Source organism: Miniopterus schreibersii (genome assembly GCF_964146895.1).
Source record: "Miniopterus schreibersii genome assembly, chromosome: 14".
Taxonomy (NCBI): Eukaryota; Metazoa; Chordata; class Mammalia; order Chiroptera; family Miniopteridae; genus Miniopterus; species Miniopterus schreibersii.
The window spans coordinates 37,203,551-37,230,248 of NC_138114.1; the positions used below are offsets into that span (position 1 = coordinate 37,203,551).

General features: G+C 51.0%; 1 protein-coding gene across 1 annotated transcript in view; it reads right to left on the reverse strand.

Moving 5' to 3' along the window:
- Window positions 1–26,698, reverse strand: part of SLIT1 (slit guidance ligand 1) — a 135,325-nt gene that overhangs the window by 44,244 nt on the left and 64,383 nt on the right. The window contains exon 5 of the mRNA XM_081158914.1: window positions 674–745. Coding sequence (XP_081015040.1) covers window positions 674–745 — 72 coding nt within the window. The remainder of the gene's footprint in view (window positions 1–673; window positions 746–26,698) is intronic.

A 26,698-nucleotide genomic window follows, 5' to 3' on the forward strand; every position in this document is an offset into this window, starting at 1 on the left:
AGCCTGAGGGCCAAGCGGGACCGACTGGCTGGGGCTGCCTGCGGAGCTGCTCTCAGAACACACTGAAGCCTGGATGCCCGCTTCTCGGGAAAGGCTGCGGTGATCAGTTACCAATATCTGCTACAGGCATGGGGGGGACGGGGGCGGGGCGGTGACAAGCATGCCGGGTATTTGCCATCCCTGCTGCAGTCAGCCCTGGGGAGGCGGTAAACCTGGACCAGAATAAACTTGAATAAGAATGAACCATTACACTGAAACTGCATTTGACAAAGTGTGTTGCCATATCTCATGTAAACCTCAGGACAAGCCTGTGCGATATACATTTTACGGAACAATAGACTGAGGCTCAATGGCATTAACTGACTTGCAGCAACTTATATAATAAGCTCCTGAAAGAGAAGTCAAGCCCAGCTCTCCCAACCCACTAAAGGGCAAGGGCACGGAGCCTGTCCTTTAAAATGTACCAAGGACATCATCCCAGCAGCCCTTCAGCCTGGTCCTCAAAGTCTGCCTGTTTGCTCCCACTTCAGGTTGTTCCAGAAGACCACGCTGGCACCAGCCACCTCAGACCAGAGACCAGCTCCTTGACCCCAGGGCTCGGGGAGGCCCACGAGGAGACTGCCAAGGGTGGCCCTGTAGTCCACGTCCCTCTCCATTCCAGGCCTGTACTCACAAATTTTTGAGGTCTGTAGCTCCACGAAAAGCCTTCCTGGGGATAGCCTGGATGGTGTTCTCACTCAGGTCCCTGTGGGGATCAAGCCAAAGAAAGAAAAACACTGGTCAGAGGAGACTTCTCTAGAGGGCCCTGATGAGTCAGGGAGGCAGGTGGGCCAGACAGCCGGACCAGTCACAGCTGCATCCCAGGGCCTGTGACAGTGCCTGGCACACAAAGACCCCCGGTAAGCATTAGTTGAACAAATGAATGAGCAGGAGCTCAGTGACCAGCCACCTCCTATTCTATGGGCAGAAGGGTTGTAACTGGAGGGAGAAGCTTGGGGCATGGGTAACCAGCTCTGCCAGACCCCAACCTTGCCCCCCAGACCCACAGAAGTCAGCTCAGCCCCCACAGCTTCCTCCAAGGATGCAAAGGAACAGGCATAGGAGAGAAGGGCTTCTCGAGGGTCCCACATCCCCCCTGGGACCTGTGGTGAGTGCACCAAAGGCTCACTTTCTGGAAGAAAACACCTTTGGCCCCCAGGTAACCCAGCCAGTAGATGGCCCCGCAAGTCTTGAACTCCAGGCTGGGTCTAGCTCCAGATCCCTCGCTCTCAGGACTGCAGACAGTGGAGCCACCACTGAGAGCGTGGGGACTGAAGCGTGCTGGCCTAGGGGCTGCAGGGCCACGTCCCTGCCCTGTGGCTTGGAGGCCAAGGGTCACTGAGGACTTCCTCACCTCCCCATTATTAATATCCTGATGTGAGGGAGGAGGCATTGTAGGGACTGCAAATCTCTGCCTTCTGCGAGCCTAGGCCAGCTTCTGGACCCCTCCTCCAGCTCCTCTAGCGAGATTGGGCCTCTGGCACTGTCCACCTGCCTCTCTCGACCTCTTCACTACGGACGTTTACAAATACCCCTTTCCTCCCCACAGCAGTGGTACCAACTGCCATCATGTTCTGAGCATGTCCCACCAGGCTGCAGTGTCCAGCACCTCACATGTGTGAGTGCACCTGACCCTCACAGTGACTGTGGGCAAGTGCTATTACCATTCCCATTTCACAAGGAGGAAAGGGAGGCTCAGAGAAGTTAAGCAGTTTCTTCAAGAGAACACAGCTGGCAGGTGGTGGCTTCAGAATTTGAACTTAGGCGGTAGGGTCCTAGAGCCTCTCCTTGCACAGCAGCCCTGGAATGGAAACTGTCACCCATTTTGCAAAGGAGGGAACTTAAGTATTTTACCCGAGGTTGACCAGGATGGGGACCCAGGCAGTCTAGTCTGCAGAGAGCCCTGCATCAGACACCTCAGACTGCCAGGCTGACTATCCTCATGTGGGACCCAGTGTCAGGCAGCCCCGCAGACCCCCAGCTCCTTCTCCTGGGCCAGGCCCTCAGGGCTCGACCATCTCCTTCCCGACAGCCATTCAACCCATGGGCTTCAAGCTCCACTGCAAGCCCTGGGAACATGGCCCACAGGGCTTCCCACACTGTCCCCTGAGCTGTGGGGCTTCCACCCTTCTGTCTGGGTTTTTCTGCTGAGACAGCAAAACAGAAACTCCGTAGCAGAGTGCACAGGGCCCTGAGCTCAGAAAGGCCAGCTCCTCCGCTCCCAGATATGTATCTATCGGCCAGCCCAGTTTCTCTGCGTTATGCAAGTAATTGCTACCATGGTCACTAAGCCCATCCTGGTTCTACTGTTCCCTTGGTCTGTGGGCTTCTTCTCTCTTCATCAGTGGGATGCTGGGCAGGGTCACCTGACAGGTAAATTACTTCATTGGGAGCAAGGGCTGTGCAGGCCACAGAGGTAAATGAGATGGCCCGCACTCAGGAGCGCATGGTCACAGTAAATAGGAGCCAAGGCAAACACGGGAGCCCCACATGGAACCAAACTGGCCTTGATGGAGCACCTACACGCTTCAGTGACAGCTGGGCTCACGCAAGCAGAGGTCACCACAGATGCACAGAGTATAGAGCACTCTCAGCCCATGGAGGACACGGGAAACCAGTGAACGAAATCTCCATTCCTTCATTCAGCAAGTGTGTGCTGGGAGCTGACTACCCGCTGGGGATACTACAAAGGCTTACACTCCAGTTTACAATAATGTTGGAAGGGCAGTATTTCCAAAGAGATGCATGGGCTCAGAGAAGCGAGTGACCAGCTCTACCTGAAGGGGAGGAGAGGAACTCTGAAGCAGATGCTGAAAAGTAAGTGAGAGCTTACCAGGCAGAAAAGGGAAATGAGGGAAGCACATTCTAAGCAGTGGGAACAGCATGTGCAAAAGGCCAGAGGCAGGAAGGAGCAAAGCAGAGGGCTGGGGGAGTATCATACAGTTTGGTATGGCTGGTATGTGTCTATGGGAGCTTCATGGTGGTTTTAAAATATGTCCACAAATTCTTTGACATTAACACCCTTCAAAAGATGGAGCTTAATTTTAACTCCCCTTATTTGTGGGTGGGATTTAGGAATTCACTTCAAAAGAACAGAATATGACAGAAGTGATGGATGATTTCTGAGACAAGATCATAAAAGATCTTTTTATGTAGCTTCCTTCACTCTCTCAGATCACTCTCACTCGGAGAAACCAGCCACAATGTCATCAGGACACAGCAGCTCTCTGGAGAGGCCCACATGGAGAGGAACTGAGGCCTCCTACCAACAGCCAGCACTGGCTTGCCAGCAATGTGGGTGAATCATCAAAGGAGCTGATTCTCCAGCCCCAGCAAGCTTCCAGACGATGCAGCCTGCTATGGTCTCAATGTTTGTGCTCCTCCAACACCCCACCAAAACCAAATTCAGATGCTGAAATCCTGATGCCCAATGTGATGGCATTAGGAAGTGGGGGCTTGGGAGGTGCTTAGGTCGTGGAGGTTGAGGCCCCATGAATGGGATTTAGTGCTCTCGTAAAAGAGTTCCGAGAGAGCTCCTCTGCCCCCTCTGCCATCTGAGGACCCAGCCAGGAGGCGAACCTTCACCAAACACCAAATCTGTTGGTACCTGAATCCTGGACTTCCCGGTCTCTAGAACTACAACAAATAAATATTTGTTGTTTATAAGCTACCCATTTATGGAACTCTTGCTATAGCAGCCCAGACTAAGACACAGCCCCAGCCCACATCTTGACTGCAGTCTCATGAAAGACCCCAAGCCAGGACCGCCCAGCCCCCTTAGAAACTGTGAGATCATAGATGTTTATTGTTCTTTTAGGCTGGTATATTCTGAGGTACTTGGCTATACAACAATCAATGACGAAAACAAGGGTGCTTGGTGGGAATGAGTCAGGGGAGGAGAGGCTTAGAAGCTGTGCTGGAGATAGTGGTCCTGGCCTGAGTGAGGACCCCCGGGAGCTTTTGAGGAAGGCAGGGCAACGCTTAGACTTGGCATGAGTGAGCTGACACACGTTAGGGACTGGGCTCCATCACTTCCCTCTTTGGGCCTCAGTTTCCTCATTTGTCAAATGCATAGGCTGGACCAGATGACCTCTTAGTCTCTTCACCGTGTTCCCACCATGTGCTGACTACTCCAAGACATGGGCAAGTGAGGTGCCCGGCTCTTAGGGCATTTGAGATCCCAGGGAGAGGGTGAAGGAAAGGGGGCCCGTTGCTGACAGAATGACTTCTGAGAGGAGTGGGATGAGAGAGAACAGACACAGCTACCCTCCTGCTCTTACCCACAGGGACTCAGGGAGAACAGAGCACAGGTGGCGAGGGCAAGGCAAGGGCAGGGAGGGCAGTGGCGAAGAAACGCTTACAGAGCCAGGAAAATGGAGGCCACACAGGGAGTGGGGACCTCCAGTGGGACCTTCGACTTGGCCCCAGCCGCAGCTGGCCCTTTGGCCAAGCCTGGGAGGGATCTCTGGGCTGGAATTCACATCCATTATTCCGTTTAATCCTCACTACAACCCTGCAAGGAAGGCTTTCTATTTGTACTGATTAGTTTATTGATTTAAACCAACCTTGTTCCAGAAAGGCTTTGAGGTGGCTTATAGGGATTTATGAAACAGCAGGAGAGCAGGAGTGAAAAATGGGACAAAGAAAAGAAAAATCAATGGTAGGTGCCAAGAATGCAGCCCCATGTGACCCACACACCTGCCACGTCCAGGCAGGGCGTGGGCTCCAGGCTCTCTGAGAGCCGTGTGAAAGGGGAAACTGGTCAGTTAACAGCACCCCCAGTATATGCATACATTTGAAAGGACCAGTTTGGGGCGCTAAGATAAGACAAGAATTTCCCCAGGGGTCTTTATTAAAAATGACAGTGTGGCCTAATCAATAACACTAGATCCTTATAATAAATGGGTTTCAAGTGTCTGCTTCTTATAATAGCTTCGCATCAAAGTACGGTTCAGGAGAAGCAATTCTATAAAAACTCACACCAGGAGCTAAGTGGGGAAGGAGGGGCAGGAATAGTCTGTGCAAAGGCAGGAGACATGGTAGAGTCTGGCACAATCTAGGAGCAGCTGGGTTTGCCTGGAAAGGAAAGTGCCGGGGAGAGATTTTGGCAGGAAAAAGCCTTGCAGGCCAGAGAGAATGACGGGTTAGAGCAGAGAGGGGTGTAACTGATGGTCTTTTAGACAAGGCTCTGGGGCACCAAAGCTTACAGAGGAAAGATGCCACCCCTGGGCACATAGGCAGTAAAACACCAAGGGCCTGTCCAAGAGGTGAGGATCCAGGGGTGGAGGCGAAGCTGAGCTGACCTGGGGACCTCAGGCCCAGCCCCAGGCCAGGCCACAGCAGTGAGCAGCTCACATTGTTCAAAGAGTAAAGGAAACTGAGGAAAACAGGTGAGCCTTGGGAACCTGAGAAAAAAGCAGCATGCTGGAAGCAGGAGGTGGTGGAGAGAGCCTGACTGCAATGAGAAGGCTCTAGGCTCGATTCCTGCTTCTACCATTTACCAGCCAGGGGCCCCAGGAAGTTAAGCACCTGAGAGTTATAGTTTCTCTATTTGTAAAACAGGGATAAAAATACCTACCATACTGTGCTTTGGAGAAGACTGAGTTCATGTATTTAAGCTTCTGTCCTTTTACCAACATTTGGCAAAATTTAAGAAATGCTGCCTTAAACAGTCTGCCCGATGCTTTCCTAAGGTTCTGACTATTGTTTCCAAAATTTCCTCCAGGGGGCGCCAGAAACCTTCCCTGGACTTGGATATCCTCAGCTACATTGCAACCCAAAAGCAAAGCTATTCCCCTCCCCTCCCTTCCCTTCCCTTCCTCTCCCTTTCCCTTCCTTTTCCCCAATTGACTTCCTACCTGGTCAACAATTGTTTTGTATTTCCCAGACCATTTGAAATAGTTTCTCATCTCCATTTTCACCCAGTTGGCATGAAAACCTAAAAGGCATCACCTGTGTCTTTCCCCATCACATTTTCCCAGTCCTTGAGCCTCCGGTATCTTTCTCAAACTTGGTGGCCTTGTGACAGGTCCTGAAGTGAGGAGTGTGGCCAGGGGAGTGTCAGGGCAGAATGAGATACGCTGAGAGAGGCCATCCTGGAGGAGGGAGGATTCTGAAGCTGGAAGGACAGCAGCTGGTGGCCCGGTCCTGGCCAGGGGTAAGCGGAGGGCACAGAGCTATGGGGCAGACAGAGGCTCAGAAGGAAGTCCCAGGTAGGACAGTAAAAAGCAGATTCCCAGAGCAAGGACCCTGCCACCAGACAAGGGACTGGATTGGAGAAACACAGGCCTGGAGACAAATTCTAGGGTAATACTGAGGTCCTGCATTGCTGACAAGTTCCCAGGGGATGCTGACGCAGCCAACCCAGGAAGCACACTAAGAGGCTAGGGTGCAAAGGAGAAAGCCAACAGTGGGTGAATGTCACAAACCCTGATTCACCCACTTAAATCATATGGTCTTAGGCGAGTCATTTAACTTCTTTGGCCTCAGTTTTCTCATCTACAAAATGGGATTGAGAAGTAGCACCCACCTTTCAGGATCTGATGTGAGAGTTGCTGTGTGTTACCCTTGCCTGCTACTCCACTTATGCTGATGTCCCTTCAGTTCCTCAAATCCTTCTGCCATAGGACCTTTGCACTTGCCATTCCCCTGCCTGGACTATTCCTCCACTTTTCACCCAGTAAACTACTCACCCTTCACACCTCAATCTACAAACACCTCCCCTGACCACTTCCTCTGCTACAGGCTTCCAGGACCCACATGCTTTTCCTTCTCAGCACTAATCCGGAGTTGTGATGAAATACTGGTGTATTAAATGTAACAAAACACTGATTTTTGGTTAATTAAGGTCCATCTCCCCCTCCAGACCATAATCTCCCAAGGACAGACACTGTGTCTTTTGCTTCCCCTTGTCTCTCTGGACCTGGCACACTGCAGGGGCTTGGTGATTTTTAGCTGAATTGAACCAAAGTGGATCCTTACATGATTCTCCTGCTCCGATCTCTCTGCATTTTCTTGACCCAAACAAGGAGTAGGAAGGCCATGCAGCTGAGAGGAGATGGCCAGGGCTTGGAGATGAGGGCTCTGGAAGGAAGGGAGGTGCTGGAGAAGCACTTGCTGTCCATGTCGTTATAATAAACCCTGCCCTTCCCATCACATGTTCTTATGGAACATTAATAACTGAATGTCCTCAGGTAGTTCCGAGGTGGCACCTGCAGCATCAGCAGGGCGGTATGGGCAACTCCTGAGGAAGGTGAGTAACTTCTGGGAAGAAAGGAAGCTGGAGACCCTGAGAGTTTACTTTGGGGGGATCAGGATAAGGGGCATGCAAGCAAAGATTCCCCAGCCTGAACCCCACCACCCAAGATCAGGGGCCTTGAGATGCCTCTGTTGCCAATACAGCCCCCCGGGTCTGCAAACACTCGGGAGACCCCAGCCAGGGCCTTCCCCTGAAGAGAAGGGGGCAGCCAGACCCACACTCTGACTTGGGCACCATCCCGGGCACCTTGCTCCTGCCACCCCTCTTCTCGAACACTCTGCCAATCCTGCCAGCCTCTGACAGGGCTGGAGGAGGCAGGGGCTGGAAAGCTGAGGTCGGGACCCCATGTTCTCACTGCTAATCCCCCTTCACGCTCTAACCAGATTGGGCCCTGCTGGCAGGCGGGCCTCTAAGAGGATCAGCGGGGGACTCAGCAGGGGCTGCTGGGCACCCGCCAAGCCAGACTGCCCTGGGTTACTGCTGCTTGCTCACTGCCGTACTGCAGACAGCTCAGGGCCCGCTCTGGCTGCCTCACAAGCCACTGCGCAGTCAGCAGTCGGGCCTGTCCCCTCATCCCTCTGGTTACCCTGAGCCCCCCAGCATGGGGCCTGACTGTTCCAGGCCCCTCACCTGGGACTTCCTTGTCATGAGACTGTCGGGTTAAGGACTTGGCCTGGAGTAGACAAAGCTGGCCATGAGGCTTTGCACATGAGGCTCCTTCCCCCAGGAGCCTCATGCACGTTTCCCAATCCCTGGAGCCTCAGTCTCCTCCTCTGTAAAGTGAGAATAAACGTTGGATTGGGGGGCTTAACTGAGGCTGTGTGTGGCACCCTTAGCAGGGGCTGGCAGAATCAGCTGCCATTGCTATCTTATAACTGTCTTTATGAGGCCGGGGGGGGGGGGGGGGGGGCGAATCCAGGACTGGGAAGCAGGAAGGTACAGCTCAAGGCCAGCTCTGACAGCAGCCTCACCATGATGTTGGACAAGACCTGCAGTTAGCACCCCACCTCCATCTGCCCTTTCAACAACACTGACATCCCAGAGGTCAGGAGGATTAACTTAGATCACGCACGTCACCCTGGGCACCCAGCACGAGGCAGCCTGACATTGGGGCTGCTAGTGAGCACCACCCAGGACCCCAGAGCAGGTGACTCTTCACCCACGACTCTGGCACCTGGACCAGCAGGTGAGTCACCTGGGACTTTGTCAGAAATACAGACTTTCTGGCCCCACTACTGAATCTGAATCTGCATTTTAGCATATTAAGGTTTGAGAAGTGCTGCATCAAACAGAGGGAAGTTTACAAGTGTTTTCTTGTCCCCAGCTAAGGCTAAAGCAAACTGGATTGTAGTCCCTGCTCCCAGCAGCATTTCAAAGCAGAGAGTTGAAGCCACAACTCCTATTTCTGGGGGAGAAACTTGGACAGAGACAACTCCAGTGGGTGGAGAGAGGGAAGAGCAGCCTCTCACCAGTCACCTGTGGCATGCCACTGTCCACCTTCACAGGTAACAGAGGAGGCACTCCCACAAGGGGGAGCAACTGTGACCTCTACATTAGCACCACCGCCCTCCCTGCATTCCTGCGGGGGGTTGGGGGCAGTGGGACACTGCCTGAGAAGGTGTTGGTGAGAACCAGGTGGTGGTAATCAGCTCCAGGCCAGGGGCTGCAGGACACACTTTCAGGGGAGAGGTTGGTGGTACCCCCTGGGTGGGATGCCAAAATGCACACCTTCTGAGGTGCTCCTGGGGCCCGATGGGACCCTCCCTCCCTTCTCTCTGCCTGTCCTTCAAGCCTCCCCTCGAATCCTCTCCCTCCCACCAGGAGAGAAAGTAATTCTACGATTACCCCTCCCTGCCCTGCTCTCCTCAGCCCACAGGACGGCAATTCAGATCTACCTTGTGTGGGTTGCCTGTGTGTGCACCTGTCGATAGATGACCTTCGAGGCAGGTTCTTGAGAGACATTTGGAGGTAAGAACCTGAACTGTGCAGCCTTGAGCTCCAACCTCAACGCGGGGACTGAGGCTTTGTCCACCCATAAATCTCAGGTGCTCCCAGGGGATACAAACTGACAACTTCTGGTGTCTGATTCTTGGTGTGATTCTCTTGTGAATGAGTTTATTTCATCATCTCCAGAAGTCAAGTTTGGGTGCAGAAGGAACCAGGGAATAGTGCCAAAGGGACTTCACACTGGTGGGGTGAACGGGGACTGGTTCTACAGCCACAGGCCTACTTTCCTTTGGTACTGGAACCCACCCCCTGCTGCTCCTCCTTGGACCTGGCTGTTCTCGTAAGGGGCCAGCTCCCCTTGCTAATCCTTGTGTGCCCTCCTGACCTCTTCTCTGTTCCCCTGACAGCCAGAGTCAGGCCACCTGGGGTAAATGGCAGGCCATCAGATAAACCAGCACCCTCAAAGGGAGTCTCAGTGAGGACAAGGCAGCAGATGGTCTGGGAGAAGAGCCAGGTGACCTGGGTTCAAAAGCAAGCTCAGCCCCATCGGTTGCCCCTTTGAGCCTCAATTTCCCCATTTGTATCATAAGCTTATAAAAGGAATAAATAAATGAAGGCATGTGAAAGTATCCAGAAGACTGTCTGGCCCACAGTAGGTGACAATTGTACTGATGGCAAGGCTACAAACTCCCCATACTAACTGCTGGGTGGTCCAGCTCTGTCCCCTCTCCTTCACCAGCTCTCCTTTCCTAGGCTAGTTATAAGATTCATGGAATTAAAGCTCACACATGCTCTGTGAGGTCTTGAGATTTTTTTAAATGTTGAACACCCAACCTTTTTCCTGGGAACTCCTGATGTCCAAACTCCTGTAGGTGGTTTTGCAGGCTGACACCATGGATGGTGGGATTTGAGCTTTGCAGGAGAAATAGGCTGGTCTGAGCACCCAGTGTGTGCCAGGCGCTGTCAGCTGGAGAGATGTCCTCCCTCCCCTGCCCAAACCATGTCTCCTCCCTTGGCAGCCCCCTGCCTCCAGCCCTGCAGAGTTAATGTTGCAGAAACCTCATTAGGAAGAGACATCAAGCAGCCTTGAATCGCAGCACCATAAAACCACCTTGGGTAACATTTCCTCAAACCGGGCCATTTCTTACGTAACTACCGAGCATCGCAGCAATCACTCCCCAGGACAGAGATATCAGAGGAGATGCACACACCCCACAGAGCAACCACAAGGCCCTGCCAAGGAGGAGCTGCGCAGAGGCAGGAGTGAGTGGCTCGGGGACAAACAGGAAACACAACCAGCAGTTACTAGTCTCAGCCACTATGGCAAGAGCACAATGATGAAAATAGTATGGATGCAGGGTGGGGTTGGGGATCCAGGCCCCTCTTAATCTGAGTGCCAGGCAAGGCCTTCACTGTATTTGATCACACCCGCTGAGCCCCCAGAAAGCCCAGGCATTCTGCCGGGTCCTGAGCAGGGAGGCACTGGGGGGAACAAGGCTCTCATCCTAGACACCTACAAGTTGTGGGGATCAGCAATTTCAGAGAGTCCCAGCCCAGACACAGTGGTGGGGGCAAGGGATTGCGGTGCAGCAAGAGCAAGTATCAAGATACAGAGGAAAAAACATGAGCTTTGGAGCCAGACAAGCCTGGGTTTGACTCCACGCTCCACCTTTTACTGCCTATGTGACCCTGGGTAAGTTACTGGACCTGAGTCTGCTTGCTTGTGTATAAAGGGGGGCTAATCACAGCCCCTTCTTGCTGAGTTACAGTGAGATTAAATACCACCTGCGCCATTTATATAAAGCAGAAAAACAGGCAAAACGGATCTATGAAGTAGAAGTCAGGATCACAGTTACCCTTGCAGGGGGCTGGGAATTAATGACTGAAAGGGGGTCCAGGGGGTTTCTGGGTGCTCATGATGTTTTACTTCTTGATCTGCTGCTGGTTACATGAGTGTATGTACTTTGTAAAAATCCAGTGAGTTCTATATATGAAAACACATAACATATAGAAAAGCCGTGCTCTTCTGTATATGTTATACTACAATGAAAAGTTTATAAAATAGCATGTAAAACACTGATTTTAGTGTGGTGCTTTGTAGGCTGCAACAAATGCCAGTGCGCTCCCTCCCCGACCCCCTCCAAAGGAGGAGACAAATGGAGGGGAAATCTTCCAAGGTGACAAATACCAGGAGAATGGGGGCTCACAATTCTAAGCAGCACGGAAACACCCAGGCTGAGGGGAAACTGCAGAGGACAGCGTGGCAGAAACAATGCCCACTCTGAAGTGGTGACGACTGGGGACCCACTTCAGGCAGATGCGGAGGTGTGAAAGCAGGCCCTGAGCATTCTGACAGTGTCGGCGAACACGCTGCCTCTCCCTGGTGGGGCGATGTCTGCCTCTAATGCAGCAGGTCCGGGTTCCACTCTCCCGGAAAGCAAGTGGGCTGCTTGCTCCAGGACGAGACCTCAGGGTCAGGCGGGTGGGCTGAGATGCTGGTGCTGGAGGGCAAGGACCTCAGGGAACCCAGCACAGGAGTGAGAGAACTGGGCCAACGGAGCAGCCTTCAGAACAGGTGTGGATTCCTTTTGTGCCTTGTTTCGGGAAAGAATTGGGCAATTTTAAGGATATATTTTAAAATGGAATAAAATAGCAGGAACCAGAGGAAGAGGAAGAAAAAAAAGACAAAAATGGGTAGAAACATCCAAAAAGAAAGAGAAGCAACACCTTATTTTCACCTCCTTGGCATCTGTTACAAATGGGCCCGGGGCTTCTCTGGCCCCCGGGGGATGTGGAGGCTGATGTGCTACAATTTACCAAGTCTGCAGATGAGAACAAGCTTGGAAGAGGCGTGGCTTTCCCTGGTTCTAAAACCAAGCATGTGTGGCCTCCCACAGGTCCCCATAAAGAGGCGGCCATAGGATAGGAAAGCAAGACCCCCACCAGCATCCCCAAAGGAGGCTCAAGGGCCCCTCCCAAGTCGCTTTCCATCAGCCAGTTCTCTAAAGGGTCAATTTGCTAAATTTATTTTATTTACCAATTTGGTTTTAGTTGGATGGTTTCCCATTTGTCTTCACAACAGCCTTTTAGGATTGGCTGGGTTACCCAATCCCCAGCTCCCTATAGTCACAGAAAGAGTCTGGGGTGGTCTTGCACTAGTTCAAATGCCAGGAGCGGGAGCAGAGACAAATGGAACAGCCCTTAAAATGCTGTAATAAAGACAAAATGCAAACCAGTCAACTCACACCAAATAGTTAGAGGAAGTAAGTCAACTTGATGAATTGGTCATTTGACAAATTGACCATTCAGTGAATTGACTTTTGGCAAAATGGCTTTTAGCAAAATGACATTTGGTAAATTGGTCTGCTTCTGACACAGCACTGTGTTTCCCAGAGCAATTACTTACACTACCACAGCCTGGTACCAGAGCTCAGGAGAAGCCATGTGCAGATGGGCCCACCCCATACCATCTAATACACTGCTCTTCACTGGCTGCCTTAAAATAGGGTGCATTTTAGAATATTTTGAGGGATGAGATTTGAAGCCATCCTGCATACATATAGTTTTTCTTGGTTAAACTCATTTAGACTCTCAGGGAAGACTCTTTGGCTTCTCCTTGATAACTGGACTAGATTCAATGTGGTTTAGTAAGAGAGAGAACCAAGGAGTAGGCAATAGGGCTGAGCAAGGAGAATCCAGGCTGCGCTTGGGGAGGGGGCTCCACTAAGGGCAAGTGACCAAGATGCCGGTCTGAGCTCCTGTAGAAAGAGGTTGGGGGCCTTGGCCAATGCACAGGGCAGCTAATGCCAGGACAGACTTTGGACTGAAGCCCATGGTAGGAGTGATCCCCTGAGGAGACGAACAGGGTATCGTGGAGTCTCTGGGGCATCCCCAATCTTCTCTTTCCTGACCTACAAGGGAAAACTTTCTTTTACCAAAGACCATGCCATTGTCGCCACATCTACTGCAGAGCAGTACAGACCCTGTCTGAGTCTGATCTCCAGAGTTTCTCAGAAGAAAAGTGGAGTTTAAGGGGTTGAAATGGCAAGAGATCAGCTCCCAGCACGTCTGAAGCCATTCATGTCCCCCACATATACACCCAAGGATGCCAAAAGGGCATAAGACCCCAAACTTCCTCCTATGGAGGCAGAAAGAAAGACAAGAGTCCTGCTATATTATTGGTCAAGGACAGTTTCTATTTGGCCGAGTGAGATCTGCAGGTGGCCACAGGGAGGAGAAGCCCAGAAGCGCGGGCCCAGGAGCTGTCCGGGGAGCTGTCCGTGGTGCTGAACCCTCTCGGCCGTGCTTCCTCTGCTCAGAGCTGAGCCACACCTTGGATCCTGGTCACCCACATACCAGACCTTGTCTATTCAGCTTCTTTTCTTCACAAGCCCACAGGCAGCACGGCTCATAGTACACACAAAGGGTTAGGAAAGCACCATTGTCACCCTCAAGGCACCTACCCTCAGACTCTTCAGGAGAGGGGCGAAGCTCAATCCTGCTCCGCTCCTGCAAAAGCCAGACTGACGATTGCCTGGCCGCACAGCCAGGCACAGAGAAGTGCTAAGAAGTCGTGCGTCCTTGCCCCAAATAACTTTCTCCAGAAGTCGTGCGGCCTTGCCCCAAATAACTTTCTCCAGATCCTCACACAAAAGCCACTCACTTTAGTCCTTACGACCTTCATGATCATCACTGACTCGTATAGCACACAATTATTGTTATTATTATCATTATTATTATTATTTTCTTGTTAATCTTCACTCAAGGATATTTTTTCCTTTTTTTTTTTTTTTTTTTAGAGAAAGTGGAAGGGAGGGAGGGAAGGAAAGAGAAAGAAACATCAGTGTGAGAGAGACACATTGATTGGTTGCCTCCCACAAGCAACCCTGACTGGGGCTGGGGATAGAACATGCAACCCAGGTCCACACCCTTGACTGAGAACCAAGCCTGCGACCCTGCGGTGTGAGGGCCAACGCTCTGGCCACAGAGCCACACCGGCCAGGGCCACAATTGTTAATGATAACAATGATGATGATAGCTACATATATGGAGATTTATTATGTGCCTGGCACTGTGCTAGGTATTTTATGTTTTATATGTATTACCTCGTTAATCCTTAAAACAACCTTCTGAGATAAATACTCCCATCACTCTGGTGTAGATGTTGACAGTGGGAGAGGTTAGGCTTGTGTGGGTGGCACACAGTATATGAGAACTCTCTGTGCTTTTCACTCAATTTTGCTGTGAACTTAAAAATAAAGTCAGCTTTTAAAAGTACTCTCACCATACGTATTTTCCAGATAATGTGATTGAGGCATAGTAACTTTCCCAGGCTGTCTGCTGCAGAGCCTGCAGCTAACCCACAATGCTTCATCAGCTCAGCACATCAGAATCATCAAAGAGATGGGCAGGTGGGGGTGCCTGGAAGCACACACATGTCAGCAGTGACATCTGACAGATGAACTTGGAGGGAGGAGGTGAGAACCTATAAGGCAGAGCATGATGATGAACATTCATAATGTTGACATTGAGTCATCAAGAAAAAGTTAAATTATGTTTAGGACCCTCTGTTTTAGAGCTTACATAATTGTATAATAAATTTTAGATATAATCTCATCAAAAATGGCATGAGGTTTGCATGTTTTCTCTGAGCAGCCGTGCCATGGGGAGAGAGGGACGCCAGCCCCAGCCTGCGATGAGCACTGTCCAGGGACTTGTCCTTACACCTGGATTCCTGCAAGTATCTCAGAAACTGCCACTCCTCCTAGCCCCATAGGTTTGAAAGACAAAGAAGAAAGCTTTGGAATCCTGTAGTGAGGAGCTTCAATGCCAAGTTAGTACAAACAAGCAGCATCCCCTGGGCCTCTGAGAATGAAGAGGTTCCAGTGGGGAAAGCCTAGAGGGAGGACCCAAGGTCATCAACCACTGGCTTCTCATAGAGACTCTGGCATACCCCTTGGGTCACCACCCACAAGCCCCAGCAGAATGAGTGACCACCAAGACTCCTCCCCCAGCCTTCACCTTGGTGTGGAAATGAGTCTAACTCTGCAAAACCTGGAGCACAGAGGGCCCCCAGACCTCCTGCTGTGGTCAGCTTCTGGGGGGGACAGGCAGAGGGTGGGGCTCTGACCACCAGTGTGAAAACCAGAAGATCTCACTTGAGCATTAAAGTTGGCCCAATTCCTGATTCTCTAGGAGGGGTAGAAACTCTCCAGCTTCCAGGAGACCAGATCCAGCAGGCCTGCCCTTCTCCAGGGAATGGCTTGTGCTGCCAGGCACCCTGCTGTCCCACCTCATCCCTCCACACCCCAGGCCAGGGGTCCCCACTGGGCTGTGAAGCCTGAAGGGCGATACACTTGTTGCAACACTCGGGTGTCCTTGTCTGCAGACTGAGTGAGTTAATTAGGACCTTGGGCTTCACCTCTCTGAGCCTATTTTCCATATCTGTAAAATGGGTACAGTAAAAATCATTCTCTCCGAAAGGTACCATGAGCATTAGAGAGGTGGGCTGGCAGCTTAAGGCCCAATAAAGGGGAGCTGTTGCTACTGCTTTTTTCTTATTCCTCCGGTCAGTGGAGATGCTGTTGTGATATATAAGATACAGTCAATTAAAAGCCCTACTGAAGGTCTTCAAAACCTGGTGTGTTTTCTCAGTCACCTCATGACTGTGCCCAGGCTTTTTCCTTCTCAGCACTTCCCATAGTTTTAGTTAACCGGTTATTTGTGGAATTATTTAATTCATGTTTATCCCCTTGATTAAATAGCGCATCCCATGAGGCAAGGGCCATATCTGTTTACTGCACACCTAGCAAAGAGGTAAGATTCATTAAATATTTGATTATTTTGGTTACTCAAAGGTCAAACTAGCACTTGGGAAGGGGTCTGTAACATTTTGACATTAAAAAACAGGTCCTGCCCAGCCGGGAGTCACTCAGCCGTTAAGCATCGACCTAAGATCCAGGAGATCATCGTTCGATTCCTGTTCAGGGCAATCCTGGGTTTCAGGCTCTATCCCCAGCCGGGGACGTGCAGGAGGCAGCCGATCAATGACTCTCTCGTCATTGATGTTTCTGTCTCTCTCTCCCCCTCTCCCTTCCTCTCTCTGAAATCAATAAAGATATATTAAAAAACACACACGCACACACAAAAACACATGTCCCTCTCGAGATTGATTGGATAGGGGTATGAGACTCCCTGCCTGCGACCCCTCAACACACAGGGGCCTGTTCTCTAGCAAAGGGCAAAGGCTCTGAGCTGGATCCAGACCACCTTTGTGACAGTGTTGAGCAGCAAGGGCACAGCCCCTAGGTTGGCCATCCTCTCCACACGCCCCTCTCACCATGCCCCTGGCCAGCATGCTGTTCCGTCTTCCCCACCACCTCCTCACTCCTGTCTCACGATACCCCCGCTCTCTCCGTCACTGCCCTTGTCACATTGCCTGTCTGTGAGTCTCCTGACTCCTGATAATAATGGCAGCACAGCTGCTGAAAAGGATACTCTGCCCTCTGCCTGACTCCTGGAGGAAGGCATACTCACGTGAGGAAACAGGCAGGCTCTCGCCTGGGCCACATCTGCAAGTGGGCACAGCCACACCACGACGAAACAGCAGACACAAGTGCACCCCTAAACACACCCTTGTCCTCACCCCCCACCCCCCTTAAGCTTGCTGGTCACAGCTTTCCGTTCCTGTGCGGAGCATCCAGCCAGGAGGCTGGAACATCCGGATCTGGTTCCGGTGTGGGGAGCCTGCGCGTCTGATGTAACCTGTGCTCTAGCTCAGGTTTAGCAGAGCTCTGCACTGGGAGGGTCGTGTGTCGGTCAGCTGGGCCAGTGTTTCCCATTTCTCATCTTTCACTGCTTGAGAACAAAGCCAGTTTAGAGAACAAGCAGTGTAAACCACAGCCTTGCTACTCAAAGTATGACCAGAAGACCTGCAGTAACGGCACTGATAGAAATGCAGACGCTCAGGCCCCACCCCAGACCTGTGGGATCAGAATCTGCATTTATCAAGGTGATTTATATGCACTGGATAGAGCAGTAGTTCTCAAACTTGGCCACATATTGGAACCACCTGGGGAGCTTTAATAAATACTGATTCTTGGGCCCCATCTCAAAGTTTCTGATTCATCAGTTGGGGGTAGAGCCTGGGCACTGGTTTTTCAAAGTTCCCTAAGGGGTTCCATTGCGCAGCCAAGATGGAGAATCCTTGTTCTACACATGTCGCCTTTAACCCTGTCATCTCTACCCTCCCAGAACCCTCTCCTTGCCCTACTCCACCCAGTAACCTCCTACCCCTTACAGTGCTGCTTCTTTCTCCAGCCCTTTCTTTCTCCAGTATTTCTGGTCTCCAGGATAACTGGTGCTAATCAGGTATTAAGGAAAGCAGATTTGGAAGAATAGTTCATACAAGATGGTGAATGACTGACAGTTCTGATCTCCATGAAGTATGTGCCTTTTAAAAAGAGGAGGATTCCTGACTCAGCCTTCATCACTGATGACATCTAATCAGTCTGAGGAATATAAACAAAACACTTTGGACTGAGAAGGCTTCCTAGTGGTTCTGAAATGAGCCTTTTCTATTCAGCCAAACTTACTGTTCAGGAAAAAAGCCAGTTATAGCATGGGTGAAAGTCTGCTACTAAATTCAAGTGGTTGAGCAAAGACACCTGCGTGTTTATCTGTGTATGTGCCCAACTTTCAGTCTCCTACTAATGTTGGGCTGCCTCAGGCCATTTTTGGCAGGAATGAGAAAGAAGGAAAAGGGAGAGTAAGAGGCCACGTTACAAACCAGAAGCAGGAGCTGGAGGCCAAGGCCATGGGTGGCAGAATGAGCAGGTGACAATCTCCATGAAAGGAACAAAGGGCCATATCTGTCATACCTTCGTGATGACTCTGGTGTCAATGTCCCTGCACAAATACACACCCCTCGCCCTCACAGGCTGCCACAGGGAGGGTCCGGAGATCAAGGGAGGGTAGAGGCAGGACCTGGCTTATTTATCAGATGAGCAGTAGAGGCCCAGACGGAAGCCGGAATCCAGGCCACATGCTCCGAGCCCGCCGGGAAACCCTTGGGTGACACCCTGGAGGGAGGAACTGCAGGAAAGCAATGAGCTGCAGCCTTGTGGGAGCAGCGGCCAACTCCCAGGCTCAGGATACATGGCAAAGCCACCTGTGGGAAGGCAAGGATCCCGGAGACGGAGATGGAGATGAGGGACCAGCGAAGAGAAACAGGCCAAAGAGAATGAAAAAGAAAGAGAAGCTAAATGAGAGAAAAAGACAGAGAGAGAGAGAGAGAGGCCAAGACCCCCATGACTGAGGATGAGGCTCAGGCAGAGGCCGGGGCACTTGGCTTTTCACAGCAGTGAGTCCGTGTCAGACCTGACAGCCAGCAAAGGTGCAAATGAAAAGGACACGGTGTATGAGCCTGCGGGGCCTCTGCTCCGGGCGCTGTGCTCTGCCATCCCCTCCGCTCTTGGGCAGGCTTGGTGGCCAGGAAATAATTTGCCATTGGCTGGAGGTGTCAGGCCCTGATGATGAGTGTGAAGTCTTCAGGCGATGTGCCCGCAGAGGTGGGAATGGAGTTCCAGCCACTGCAGCCTTTTCCTGGATGTGTTGTGGGGAGAGGGGTCTTGTCCTCACTCGTGGCTGGGGGGGGGGAGGCTTTTGCCGTGAGAAGAAACTACACTAGCTGTAGGCTGGGGATAAGGCCAGTAGGGACAGGCTGTCACCATTAGGGCTGGAGATCGCTGGGGAACAGCCGTGTGCTGGGCACAGGGCTCATGCTCTCTACTACACACCACAAGCCCAGCAAATACTTTACCTGTGAGTTAAGAGCAGAGATGCTAGAGCCAGACTGTCTGGGTTTGAATCACAGCTCTGCCTCTTACTAGCTGGGTGACTGGAGCTGCCATACTTTTATGTGAGAGAGAAACTTCTATACGTAGTTGAAGGCATCTTGTTTTTAAGTGTTCTGTTCTATAGAGCCAACTCCAATCCTCCCAACTTTCAGAGACCAGCAGAGCAGCGCAGTGCCAGCACTGCCTCTGCAGAAGCATCACCTTGCCAAGAAAACGGAGGACCGCAGGCTTTGACAGCGGCCTGACCACAGCAGAGAAGCAACGCCCTGAGACGAGGGGACTGTGCCTCCTTCACACCCAGACTCTCTCTTAGGGAAGATGACAAGGAACCCAAACAAAAAGTGACCTTGGGATGATTTGAGAGCTTCCTCCCTGGTAGATGTCGGTTTGGCTCAAATAAACTCTTATAAAATGTTTTGAAAAGTGATGTTACAATGGGAGTGAATGCCAGAGAAGGTGACGACTGCAAAGATGAGGATTTTCAGAAGGTGACAAAAACCACCTGGGAGAAGACTGCTCCAGTGCTAAGACTGTCATTCACTTTGCAGGATGGCAGCTGAGTTACAGTGCCCCAGAGGATCCTTTTTGTCCCATCTGAAAAAAAGGCTAAGGCCTCCAAAGCGTGTTAACCTATAGGAATAATTTTAGGCCGCAAGTTCCAGGGCTAGTGCCAGAGCTAGAACCTCCAGGGCCACTGCCAGGCCCTAGGGGACTCTTGTGGGAACTAGTAAAAGGTGCTCCTTTTTCAAGACACTTTCATTTACTTGGAAATTGTCAAAGGAAATATACAAATTTCATCTATGATATGAATGGTGTCCCTTAAAAACGGCACCTTTGGACAGTGCACAGCCTGCACAACCGTACACGGTGACTGTGCACATCGATCTGGTCCCACCACAGCTGCATTGACTGCATGGCTCCAAAGCCGTGCTCCTAAGGATACCCCAGCCTTATTGAGTGACAATTACATGAGGCCGTGCGGACCCTCATTAAGAAGACAGGAGACATTTGCAATAACATGGGTGGATCTTGAGAATATCACTCTAAGTGAAATAAGTCAGAAAAAGTGAAGAGCCATATGATTTCATTCATATGTTGGATATAAAACTGAAAGCAACTAACGAACAAAGAAGACAAACAAATAAACAAAAACTCAGACACAGCACAGCCAGTGCTGCTTAGTGACTGAGCATCGACCCATGAACCAAGAGGTCACTGGTTCGATTCCCAGTCAGGGCACAAGCCTGGGTTGAGGGCTTGATCCCCAGTAGGAGGCATGCAGGGGGCAGCCGATCAATGACTCTCTCATCGTTGATATTTTTCTCTCTCTTTCCCTTTCCCTTCCTCTCTCTGAAATAAATAAAAACATTAAAAAACACACAACTCAGACACAGACAACAGTATAATAGTTTTCCGAGGAAAAGGGGACTGGAGGAGGTAGAAAAGAGAAAGGGGAGTCAAATATATGGTGATGAAAGGAGAGTTGACTTTGGGTGGTGAACACACAATGCAATATACACCTGGTATATTACAGAATTATACACCTAAAGCTACATAATGTTATTAACCAGTGTCATTACATTTAATAAAATTTATAAAAATAAATAAATCTATAGCTACAAAAAAAAATTAAGGCAGGAGAGATTTCTACCCTAAAAAAAGATGCAATGTCAAGTTTGAACAGCTGTCATTCATAAATGTCATTCATAAGAAAAATGTAGCTACACTAAGGCCAGAAGCTACTGTATCTCTTGTCCACAGCGTGATAAGCACCAAGCACAGGGCCTAGGGAGAAATCAAAGTGGACTGCATCAATGTACGATGAAATGAATGGGAGCATGAATATCTTTGGCTTTTATTATAATTAATTAAAGCTACTTTATGTCATTTTATTGGTTTATTTTTTTCCTTTGGAGGAATGGAAGAAGTTTTAGAACTTATGGAATTATTTTAAGTAAATAATTGCAAATGGGTATATCTCAATAAACAATTGTTCCAGCCTTAGTTACCTGCCCTTGCCCCTCATCCCCCAAAAAACCCTAATAAACTGCATCCATGCTTTCTAGCCAGGGTCCAGACATTGACCTCACCACATCTTAGTGCTGCTTTTGCAAACCAACCACTATTTCCTATGGAAGTTCCCTCTGGGGGGCTCCCCAAACCCTCCATACCCTGTGACTTCTTGCACCATCTCACACCTTCAGATGCCAACTCTGGGACAAGGGGAGAAATGAGCATGTCCCAGATGAAGGGAGAGATGATACTGAATCAAGTGCCAGAGAGATTGCTTTTTTAAAAAAATATGGTTATTTCTTATTGATTTTAGAGAGAGAAAAAAGGAAAGGGAGAGAGAGAGAAAAAAAAAAAATCAATGTTAGAGAGAAACACCAACTAGGGATTGAAACTGCAACCTGGGTATGTGCCCTGAGCAGGAATCAAACCAGTGACCTTTTGGTGCATGGGATGACACCCAACCAACTGAGCCACACCGGCCAGGGCCCACAGAGATTCTTAATGGGAAGAACTGGAATTCACCTATCAATGCTGAGGGGTTCCTGAAACCAGTCCCCGGGGCAAAGGCAAGCCACCAAACTGTGGCAGGAAGAGAAGTAACCACCATTCTTATTGTACCTGCATTTGTGCTGGCACTATGATGGATGTGAAGCTGACAGGGAAGGATTCCCAGGCCTCTGTTTCCTGCATTAGCTGTGTGACCTTGGGTGAGTCCCTCTGCGACTCTGGGCCTCATTGCCCCACGTGCAAAATGAAGGCCATGACTGTTATCTCTAAAACAGTGCTTCTCAGGAGGTAATGTGTACACAAATCCCCAGGGTGTCTTGTTCACCTGCAGATTCAGAGTCGGGGTTTGGGGGGGCCTGACATTCTACATTTCTGAAAAGCCCTGTGCTTTGCCTCACTCCCAGCAGCCAAGCAGAGAAAGAATCCCTCCTCCTGAGTGGGGCTGGCAGCTGGCCCCTCTCCTGCCTCTACCCTGGCGCCTGTTAGAATTTCAGTTCAGCAGACAAAACAGCCAGCTGCCGATAGAGCCCAGGGACCCAGCCAGCTGCTTTCTGCTTTTCCCTTTCCAAACAAAATTTGAGATGTCACTTTTTAAAATCACAGAGCAGCTGAGAAAACAAGCATTTCCTCCATCTCCATCTCTGCTTCCCACCTCCACTCACTACTTGCCAGAAACCAGCCTTGATATCTTCCTACCATCTCCCCTCAACCCCCACATGATCACCCCCCCTCAGACAACGTCCCCCCAACTCCTCCTGCCCTCCCTGCCACTCTCTGAGCTCACCTCTAGCAGAGCCAGCTTGCCAGGCTTATTTTCAACAGCTCTGATTGAAGCTGGGATCCCGCTGACATTTACACTCCCTCATCATTAGCAGCTGGAAGCTTCCAGCAGCTAAGCTAAAAAGGCTTCGCAGAGCAGGAGGGACCAGGAACGAAATGTCAGTGGCTCCACGCTCCTGCCTCTTGCGGAGCTGTCCCACCACCTGCCTGCAGCACAGCCCCCTTGCCCCAGACTGACCGGGTGACAGAGGAGGCAGAGACAACCCACACCCGCCCCACTGCCAGCCTAGCACCCAGCAGCCAGCGGTTTCAGGTTCCAATGACCACATTTTCTCTCCCAAGAACCAGGACACATGGTGTGATTTAGAAACGCACAGATGTGAGAAGAGTCATAGAGGCAGAAAAATTAAATCCCATTTAGTTGTGTATTTAATGAAAGACACCAACAGCCCCTCCCGGGTGGCCCTATCCTCATTTAGACAGATGTAAACCACCCAACCACCGCTCTGACAAACTGACAACCCTCCTGCTCCTCTTTTGAGGTCCGGAATACCCAAAGCCCAGGCTTCTCATCTCTAACAGTCATTCCCGTCTTCACGGGGAACTGGGGGGATGAAACGAGGAGAGGTAGCCCCTGGCCCTCCGCACGGGCCAGGAGCCCGCAGCAGGCCGAGCACTCGCACCACGCCTCCCACAGCTGACCCTCTCCTCCTGGGACCCCTCATGCTGACACCAGCCTTCCAGCCACTGAGCCGCTGAGCCTCCGAAAGAAGAGTGAGAGCAAGGAACGCCCTGACACTTCAACGTCCCTGAAGAAATTCACGGCTGTTTTTTAGTCTGCTCAGCAGGGTCAGAGTTCACAGGAGCGCAGCTGACTCATTTCGAAGCTCCCCTTGTTTAGAAGGTCTCGAAGACCACGAAATAATGGACTTCGGGGTCACAGAGGTAATAACTTTTACAGAGAAGACATTTCTGACTCAATGCACTGAAATGTCAGGCCATTATGGTGGTGGGGGTGCGGTGGGGTTCAGAGGTGAGAATGGGGATTATGGGGATGCTTCTGTTGGGAGGAGAAACTCACTGTTAAAAGCATAGAAATAATACCCACAATTTAGATTTCTTGTTCATTTGTTTATCAAAGATGTCTTGCCTCGCCTATATGGGTACTAATGCAAAAAGCAAACAATCTAAAATTAAAAACAATGAAAAGCCCCATCCATCTCAAGGGCCCCCACTAGGAAGTCTTCCCTGTTTTACCCACTCTGATCATTCAAGATTACTGTGCAATCTTGCAGCACTCGGCTACACGGTCTGGTCTGCAATCCACTGCACCTCAGGCAAAATATTAAATCTCAAAAGACCTTCCCCAGCCACACACTGTCCATGGGCAGCCATTGGCCTTGTCTTTCTCTGCCATTCCCTGTGAAGAGAGTGACAAGCTGTGTTTGGCTTGTTCAAAGCACTGCCCTTCGCTTCCACACACACAGCTGTGATCACCAGCCTAATGATTTTGTTAATATTGTCATTTTGATACTATCATCCCAAGTGAATCAGGAAACCCAGTTATAGTTCAATCTGCAAAATTCTGATACACAGCCAGCGACCAAGTGTCTGGCAAACCAATAGCTGGAACTACTACAGCTGGAACAACTACTCCCCGAGTGCCTTCCACATAAAAAAAACACCAAAAACAACCCCCAAAAAACCAGTAGCTGGATCGTGTAAAGGGTGCAACACCCACGCAGGCACAGACCTGCCTTCACGGAGCTCACAGTGAGCACAGAGAAAACACACACAGTGAGGATCCTGATCGCTAACCACCAAAAAGCCCTGCCGTTCCACGGTATGTCTATATCCACTTCAGAGCTGGGGACAGAGAGGCTTAGGGAGGGGATGACCTGGACAAAGCTGGGAGGCAGAAGCTGGGCTTTCAACTCTGACATTCCAACTCTAGAACCTAAGTTTAACATGATGCCATCTCTGCCACCTGTAACACTGAGAGAGATAGGGCCCTGAGAGAGTGAGACAGGGCCTGAGCGCTTAACAGCCACTCAGCACCCACAGGCATGGCCACACAAACAAACCGACAACGGAGGGCAAGTCAGAGAGAAGCACACCCCTGGGCAAAAGTGGCCTGAGCGAGCATCAGGATGGGAGGCGAGGGCTCCTAGGGGGAGAAAGAGCATTGGAAAAGGGGGGAACACCCATGCCCACCGTGCCCACAGTGCTGAGCGAGTGCTGGGGCAGCGCTGAAAAGCCGGGCTGTCCCAGTGGTGTGTGGAGAGAAGCAAGCCTGGGAGCGCCTGGTGCCAAGGGGCCGGGAAAGCCAGCATGGGGAAGGGGGGCATGGAACAACAGCAGAGGACCCCTGAAGATTTTTGAAAACAAGAGCCACCGAGTGATGCCTTAGGAAAGTAATGCCTGCTACCTGGAAAGGGGAAAGGGCAGAGGCGGGGAGGCAGGCGCTGGGAAGCCACAGGAGCCCTTAGAGCACCAGTGGTGGGGCTCCCAAGTGGGAGGACCCGGCTTCTCCCAGATATGAAAGATGTCTAGGAAGGATCAACGGGGCCATGAGCTAGCCTAGCAGTAAAACAGGAATATTCTAGATCCCCACGTCGGGCTGCTGAAGGTCTGAATAAGCTCATCTGTGCAGAGTGCTGAGCCCAGCGCCCACTCGCCGTACCACTGGGTCATCGTCAGCTGTCACAACTGACGTTAACAGAAACACAGTCTGGGGGGGCGCTGTGACTACACCTCCATCAGGCAATTGGGAGTGTGGGATGGGGCTCAGGAGAGGAGTCACAGTGAGCAGTCTTGCTGTGGGAGCGCCAGGGGAATGGAAGGCTAAAGTCACAGGAGGGTGTGGGATCTCCAGGTGGGGCTTGCAGAGGGATCGCAACACATGGACCACCCAGGGCAGCAGGTTCCGCTGCCACCCGGGAGCTCCCAAAAGCAAGAGTTGCAAAAAGGGATTGAGGGGCAGAGGCCAGACGTTACCTGATCTGTTGTGCATCTGGTCAGGTGTCCATCTGTCTGTCTCCCCTGCCGCTGGCTCACCCTGTTTCCACCTCAGCCTGCGGCCGGGCCCTGGCCCCTGTCTGCACACCCACATACAGGTGTGTCGGGTGTGCAGGGAGGTGGCGTGTCCAGTCTTTTCCTTCACTTTTCCTTTTCAAGCCAATCCAATTTGACAGTTCTTGGGCTGTGACCTTGACCCCGGAGCAGGGAAAGGCGGTCCAGAAGGAGAGGGACACTGGCCACTTCTTGCCTGGCAGAGGGGAGACTGGAGACACGGGCAGTGCTCCTGCAGCAGGTCTGGCTGCTATGAAGTGGAACTGTACATGGAAATCAGGAGAGAAGCAGCCCGGGGCACCCCCGTCATGGCTATGACAACTGACAGCTAATTAGAAAGCTTCATTTGAGCCTCACGTTGAAAAGCCACTTAATAATTAAATGTCTTATCTGTATTTAAATTCCTCTGACAATATACACTTAGAGTGTGGCCAGAGAACCAATTTTCTCACTTCCATCACCCTACAAGACACAATATTGAATGCAGGCACCTCGCCCATTGGCAGTAAGTGACATGATGTCACACAATTTGTACTGGGAGTGTTCCAGCATCGTTGGGACGCTTCCTCCCTGCTCTTGGATTGATTCACACAGAGACTCTGACTCAGAAACATACTTGGCATGAATATGGCCCTTCACAAGCCACTGAGCTGGGACAGGGCAGACAAGGAGTGGACAAGGGGACCCCCAGCCTAGTGGGGTAGGGGGAGTGGCAGTGGAAGCGGCTCACCTGAGTGCAGCCAAAAAGGGTGCATTGTCTGTATAGCACGAATAAAATGTTAAAATAATAATAAAATAAATGATAAAGTATTTATTAAAATAATAACAAAAATCATAATAAGTCGGTCCACTTTTCATTACCACCAGGTACAGACAATTCTAAAGACAGCGATAAAATACTGCTCCCCACTAGGAAGGAGGCTCCGCTGCCCCCCTTCTCCCACACTGCTGCTTGGAAGTCACAGGGCTCCCTGGCCTGGTCTGGAGGAGAGAGGAAGCCACAGAGAAGAAACCACTTTAGAAGAAGGGAAGGAAAGGTGAGCTGCGTGTTTAAAGGGACAGACAGACATAGGCCAGGTTTGGCCCCCTGGGTATGCCTTATCCCCCCTGCAGAAGCAGGAAACAATAGGGAGGTGACCTCTGTGTGGTCCACAGAGGCCACACCCCATCCCACTGGCAGCAGGGGCCATCATGGGTGGGCCGTGGGGGTCATGCAGAGCTGTGG